This window comes from Scomber japonicus, chromosome 3 (assembly GCF_027409825.1).
Source record: "Scomber japonicus isolate fScoJap1 chromosome 3, fScoJap1.pri, whole genome shotgun sequence".
Taxonomy (NCBI): Eukaryota; Metazoa; Chordata; class Actinopteri; order Scombriformes; family Scombridae; genus Scomber; species Scomber japonicus.
Window position 1 is genome coordinate 22,577,807 of NC_070580.1, and position 7,086 is coordinate 22,584,892.

Sequence of the window (7,086 nt, forward strand, 5' to 3'; positions counted from 1 at the left end):
AGGTGTTTACTGTACACTATATGTCCCTCATCCCACTGGAACAGTTAATCAGCTGACTGTAGCCTTGTGTTCACACCTGCTCTGTCCTCTGAGGTTAAAAGTGCATATAAATAAAGCTCTGCAGACTTTGATCATATCAACTTAACTTGTGCTTTAAGCGAGAGCTGTGTACATGTACAAGGGTGATTTTCTGCAATCCATAAGCACACAGCCCGTTTTACTGCACGTAGGCTCCAATGCAGGGAGAGAGATGAGGTCTGTGCCTTTAAGGGCAAGTGTGCTAGGCGGAGTCAGAGCGTTTCTGTGGTTTGGTGGAGCCTATAAGACATTGCTCACTACAATACAAGACTTATCCAAAAGTGTTACATTATAGCCGGAGCGCCACCAACTTGTTGGCGTCCTTCCTGATGCAATAAGATTTGAAGATATACGGACTTCAATCAAATCCCCCTTAAAAAGAAATTGAGGAGCTATATTTGACCAAAGAGGACTCCGGAGGGGTCAGTGAGCGGAGAAGTGCGAAGTTACATAGGTGAGTTGAGAAAGTAATTGTAAATGTGTGGTGTGGGCTTCTGTATGAACCCATGTCTAGCCTCTGTCACTGTTGTTGTGTATGTTGGTGCCAGCACGACAGACACAGACAGACACTGATTGATGTAACGTTTTGAGATCATGTCTGTGTTTTAGATCTTGTTTCTGCTTTTGACGCATAAATCCATGTAGAGGAGCAAATAGCCTTTTAGCTGAAGTCAAGAGGATTTAAACTGTTCAAACCAGAAACTAGGAACATATTTGCCAACATTAACCAGTTTTTTTTTTAATTTAGGTTAAAATTGGATTGGAAGATTTTTCCTTCCCTTTTATGTATGCATTTAACTTGCAAGTTCTGCCCATAATCTGCTTTGATTCATTTATTGAGGCTGCTATATCAATTTTAATCTTTCCGATTACTCAAAAGGGAAATTACAGTTCATTCTGTATCATCATTACCTGTCCTGGCCAAAGAGCTGACTTGTGTGTTGTGGTGTGAGTCACCTGCCTGCTAGAGGGCTTTTAACCATTATTATCTCAGTCCGGTAAAGTGAGGGGGTGTGCGCGCTGTTTGCTTGCAGCACAGGTAGAGCGGGTATGGTTGCTCGGAAACCGCTGCAGGGGTGTCATGAACGGGGTGTGAACTCCTTCTTTCAAGGTCTGTGTGTGACTACTACTACAGCTATCAAAAGCAAAGCTATCTGCTGATGTTTTACATCACTGCTGACACAACCAGACCTCGTCATTTTTTTCCCAGCACCCATGGGCCTTGTATTGTCCTCACACACTCTCAGCTGGAGCCTGTCCACCTATTGTATAAACACTGAAGTCAGACTTGTCCATAAAAAGAGCCACATTGCCTGGCCAAATGATCTGAATTAAGTGACTTAAAGAATTCCTCCTGAAGAGGGTTAATGCTCTGCATGACTACACATAATTTGTTTTAATCCTGTTGCCTGTAAATGCTCCTATGGTTAACTGCCAGGATGAACTGTCTTTGCACCTGTTGCAAGAGGAAGCACAAGCCCCCGGGGGTTCATTATCAAGGATCATGTTGCTTCCCGTCCCCGCCGAACCGAATCGACGGCCCTGGGCAGGGGGATTGCATGCCTTGTTGGGCAGTTTGGCTCCGGCTGATGCCCCAGGCTTCCTGTTGTTTTAGAGCTTTGTTTCTCACCAGCTGTCAGGGCAGCACATAAATATGGCTCATAGGAGACCAGGAGCGAGGGGTGGGGGGCCAAGTTCTACTCATTCATCAGTACTGCATTATGAGGAGGACAGCGTGACTCTGGGTGTGCAAGCACCTCATTTGTGGTCTGCAGAAGAGTTGACCAACAGGGTTATGGATGCACCTGTTTTCCTGCATTCTGAAAAATCAGATTGATAGTGTTAAGACTACTGCTGGTGCACTGATGTTGTTAAAGGATTTGCTGCAACATGCATGGCTGGTGTCACAGTGAACTTAGACATACTCAGATACACTTGCTTTAAAGTATAAAGGCTCTCTGTACTTACACTTTCTACACTTTTTCTCCAGGTACTGTGACATACTGAACAGGTAAATCCAGTAAACTCAGATCACGTTTAGCCTGCGGTGTATTTCTGAACCCAGAAATATCAATTTGCTGCCAGGTTTCCTCCTCTGTGAATATTGTATACATTGTTTACTCAGCCCTGACACATACTTGACATGACACAAACATTCAGGTCATTTGACATGAGGAGTTCTTGCAACATCAGGTATATCTCTGGTAACAGGAGGAGCCCCTTCCTCTGCTGTTCAGGCCAAGCGAGATTGCAGCACTGAGGCACACTGTCAAGTTTTAAAATATACTGTAAACTTATTAAAGTAGAGAAGTTTGTAGGAATAGAACTCTGAAAGTTGCACCTAAAAACTGATATGTTAAACTTATATAGACTTAGGTCATGGACTATAGAAATACCAATGATTGTGAAAAGTAACTGTTGTGACTTGTATTGAAGTCAAATGAGTCCAAATGTAAGCACTTAATGATCTTACCATTTCCACATTATGAAATGAATACATAACCAATGTGTCCACATCCAATCTTGCTTCATAAAAGGAGACTTGAAGAATAAACAAAAACTCAAAAAATCTGTGTAATAAACCAACATTTTTAATATTTGATATTAGTTTCATTCTGACTTTGAATATAACAAATCCCCTGTTGCCAATTGCTCTGTATTCAGGGTGCCCTGTCAAACTGATCTTTTATCACTCCTCCGTTCTGAACTTGTTGCCTCATCTTTTCACAGAAATTATCCTAATATCAGTATTGTCTTTCTTTCCCGAATTCCCTTGAGTATGTTGTCTGTGCTTTCACAGAGTTTTTTTTTTTAGTGTGCTACGACATGCTCTGTCTCTTAATCTGCTTTTGCTTTCCACCTTTTCATTCATGGCTGTGTTTTGGCTGTGTTACAGGTGCACCAGAGGTAGGGGCAGCCAGCCGGGGTGATCTGAGTGTTTCCTGGCTTTGATGCGACCCGAGTGTGCCTGGAGCATGTCCACAGTGGGCCTGACTGCCCAGGAGACATCTTTTCCCATAGAAAACCCCTTCCAGCGGGGCAGCCACTTTCACAGCATGGCTGGATCCAAATCATCCTGGAGCCATCGCCATGAGCTGGACAAGTAAGTGTTCAGCTGCCAGGATTATCAGTCCATAAGGGGGAAGGGGTGATTTTTCAACACTGCATGGCATGCTGATGTTTAATGGTTCAAGTCAGTCTGAGAATTCTTTTGCATTATGATGAAATGATATGTAGCTTATTTAAACCTCTTTAACAAGTATTTTCTTTTTTCTTTGTTACAGTAACAGCTTCTACTTCAGTATGGACACTGCAAATGCAGACACACACAGCTATCGTGCCCAGCAAAAGGGGCCACCTCCACCATCTCCAAGTTATGAGAGTAAGTGCACGATCTGTCATCTGCGCAGTGCATTTCTGCTGAAATACATGAGCACTGCACTGCATGTATTATGCATTTGAATCATCTGCTACATACTGGATATAGTAAGTGGTTTTTCAGAAATATAGATAAAACTAAGAGTTATATTCCAAATGTTCAATGGCAACTTGTAAATTCACATAAGAACATTTTTATGTCCTTTTCTACAGTATACAGTTAAATAGGAGTAGTACATTGCCATAACCATTATGATTTAATACTATGCCATTAATGTGATGTTCTTTTTTTAATTTTTCCTTTCTGTCAGGACATGAACACAGTCCCAGCACACAGAGATTACCTCCCAAGAAATCCCGGCCCTCCCATCTCTCCCTGTCCTGCAATGCTGAACCATCCACCCCGAGTCCTGTTGATGATGACCAGGTGGTCCCATCATTCCAGAGACTCTCAGTGTACGAGTGCAGCAGTCCACCACAGACACCGGGCAGATGCTCCAAGCCTCTACCTCCCATCCCCCTCCAGACAGACATTTCCCCTGAGCAGGCAATGGACAATGAGGTAGAATTTTTCACAAGTTCAGACGATAGCTGCTGCCTTGTGTCTGATCAGTGTCCAAAATCATCACCTTTTCGATATGGAGTCCCAAGCCGAAGGAGCTTCAGGGACTGTGGGCAGATTAATTATGCTTACTATGACGGTCCTTTAGGACCGCAAAGCCAGAGGCAGCCCCAACAGCAACATCAGGCACATCCTCCACAGGAAATGCGGGACCAGCATGAGCAGCAGCGACAGGAACTGTTAGTGGTCTGTCAGAGACAGCAGGATAAGGCTCAGAGGAGGCTACGGCGCTCTCACTCAGGCCCAGCTGGATCGTTTAACAAGCCCTCTATGCTGCGCCTCCCGTGCAACAAACGCCACACCCACAGTACGGATAAGCCAGAGTTGCCACCACCTATCCCTCCAAGACCAATCAAGACAGTAGACTACCGCCGCTGGTCAGCAGAGGTCTCGTCTGGGGCTTACAGTGATGACGACCGACCACCCAAGGTGCCTCCTAGGGATCCTTTGTCTAGAGGCAGTTCCCGCACCCCGAGCCCCAAGAGCCTCCCGACATACATCAATGGAGTGATGCCCCCCACCCAAAGCTTTGCACCAGATCCTAAGTATGTAAGTTGTCGGGGTTTACAGAGACAAAACAGTGAGGGCTCCCCCTGCATCCTACCTGTAATGGAGAATGGCAAAAAGGCAAGCACCACACACTATTACCTTCTGCCTCAGAGACCGGCTTTCGTGGACTCCCCTTGTGTTGAGAAATTTCTTCGGGTAATGGACAGCCCAGCGGCTCGCAACACAGATGTATCAAACTCAGACTGGGACTGCCACACCAGGAGGAAAGCACCTGTGGATCTAGTTTGAAAGGTTTTAGTTGAAGTAGCAGAGGACTCTACTGTACATTAACAAAAACCACTTGAAAAAATGGTGAAACTGGATGCTAACAACCCTCAAACTGCTGCTTTTACTATTTTTTTTTAAATGATCCCCTTATGTATTCTGAACACACAGGGTATGTGCACACTGTATTGAGTTACTGGTAATGTTGGAATAGCTATCAGAAACCAAGATCCTTTGCTTAAATTTGTATTTCTGACATTAGATAGTGGGCAAAATTCAACATTGTAAAGTATATTTTTGATATGATTTTTATTTCGTGACATTCAATGTTGTGCCGTTTTTTGCTGAAGATGCGGTACAGTCAAGGTACAAGCGGGCCTTGAACCTTACGTGCTCAGTGTTTTGTGGAAGTTTGAGTGTGTTCTGTGAGATACATTTGGGATTTTTGATGCTGCTTTTGTGACTCACAAGGGACACAAGGTCAGTAATGTAACCATGCGTCACTTAATATATGAAGTCGAAATACAAGGCAGACTAATTTTTTAACAAAATGAAGGATGCTAGCACACAAATCTCCATTCTGTCTGCTATTTTGTGTGTGGGGACATGCTTTTTTTTAGAGTACATTGTCAACTCTGACATGGTCTCCCTGCTATGATGAAGTTTCAGTCTTACTCAGGCCAATATATCTGTGTAAAATTTGTGTCTCCCACGTGTCATGGTACATTTTGTACTAAGAGGTGGGTACATTACTGGTAGCTATGCATGTTTCCATTGGAATGTCTAGTGCAGCTTTTTTGTTGTAGTTGTCTGTGGATGAGTGTGTTTGTGCGTATGTAGGTGTGTTTATGCATATGTGAATTTGAACAGCAGACAGAAAAGTTGTTCTGATGATTCTAAATAGAGTGAACAATTAGTAAAAATCTGTCAGCCATACTTGTTACTGTGCTCTGCTTGTTTGCAGCGCTTGCTTTTGAGTACAGCTGTCTGAAGTGTACACATTCGATTGCTTTCTTTTCAATGTCCGGGTCTGTTTTGTTGCACGGAAATTGGCCTGTTGAACATAAGTGAATGTATGCTAGTCTCACTTCAGTCAAATAGTTGGAGGAGCTCATTTTTCACTGCATGGAGCAAATTTGCCTCAACTGCTACCTCCCTTCATGGCCCATGTATCCTATACTCATATACTCCCAGTTTAAATAAGGCAAAATCTAAATTTATAATCTACACAAGATGATGTGACCTGACACATTTTTTTTTTAAATTAAGCAACACTCAATTAAAAAACAGGTTTGGTTGAAGAGTAAAAAAGTAAATTCTAACCGGATATCCTGAAATAGATTTTAGATCACACAGATGTGAGGCTTTCCTGTTAATGCATTACAAAGACAGTACAGGGTTATACCTACCTGACACAGACTTTCCTGTTCTGCTCATGCATTCCTGACTTACATGATTGCAGTGGGTGTGGTCTGAGAGACTTTGGCTGCTGGCAGCCAAGAAAAAATATGAATTTTATTGTGATAGATTATTCAAGAAACATCAGGATGATATATTAAATGTAGCACATGTATTTGAAGTAACCCTTGTTATCGAACACGGTGTTCAGTTTGGGGAAACAGATAACTGCTAAGGTCAAACGGTCATTGAAGTATACTTTTTCTCTCCCTCCTGCTCAAACACTTGCCAACACAATGTTGCTTTGACTTAAACGTCTGAAAAAATGTTTACATCATACACTGATACTATTTAATCTTAAGGTATTCATATGTCTTATTAGGAATAGTTAAACTGAATGAACACTAGTTTATCAAAAAATAACTTCTCTGCTGTGGTGAAGACATGCACTGGGAGAGTACAGTATGCTGTGTACAGTATTTAACGATTCCATTTGTTGTTATGAATAGTTAAATGTATATAGTCTTCAAAAAGAAAGCAAAATAAAATGACTAATTTATGAGCCTGCTTCATTCTGTTTCTTGAGTCTGTCAGAGTGAACTCTCAACTCAGCTGCTTGGCCTGTTTTATCACCCACACACCCTCATGCTGTGCCTTATTGTGACTGGCCTCTATCCAGAGAAAGACGAGTCACATACAATGGTCGACTGACAGGCGCACAGTATATTGCCTTCCTCTTCCTGGTTATAAAACCTTCTCCTCCTGCATGACAGCTTAGATGCTCTATGTTGGCCAGCTTTGCGCCCACAGGTTTTTAAGCACCTAACAATGTTACA

The 7,086-nt window shown here is 42.7% G+C and overlaps 1 protein-coding gene across 2 annotated transcripts; it reads left to right on the plus strand.

Annotated features, from left to right (window-relative positions):
• Positions 1-372: 372 nt before the first annotated feature.
• On the plus strand, positions 373-6,812 carry errfi1a (ERBB receptor feedback inhibitor 1a). Of its 2 annotated transcripts, XM_053316439.1 has the most exons (4): positions 373-532; positions 2,975-3,181; positions 3,363-3,460; positions 3,768-6,812. In XM_053316439.1, the coding sequence occupies exons 2-4, from the start codon at positions 3,030-3,032 to the stop codon at positions 4,874-4,876; spliced, it is 1,359 nt and encodes a 452-aa protein (XP_053172414.1). In that variant the 5' UTR covers positions 373-532; positions 2,975-3,029; the 3' UTR covers positions 4,877-6,812. The 2 variants fall into 2 exon arrangements, with proteins under 2 accessions (XP_053172414.1, XP_053172415.1); XM_053316440.1 differs by lacking the exons at positions 373-532; positions 2,975-3,181 and having other exon boundaries at positions 3,424-3,564.
• Positions 6,813-7,086: the final 274 nt, after the last annotated feature.

Excerpts from the sequence above, each read along its gene's own strand:
- errfi1a (XM_053316439.1), top strand. The coding sequence starts at position 3,030 with ATGCGACCCGAGTGTGCCTGGAGCATGTCCACAGTGGGCCTGACTGCC. Across the intron at positions 3,182-3,362 it reads CATCGCCATGAGCTGGACAA|TAACAGCTTCTACTTCAGTA; the intron begins GTAAGTGTTCAG and ends TCTTTGTTACAG. Across the intron at positions 3,461-3,767 it reads ACCATCTCCAAGTTATGAGA|GACATGAACACAGTCCCAGC; the intron begins GTAAGTGCACGA and ends CCTTTCTGTCAG.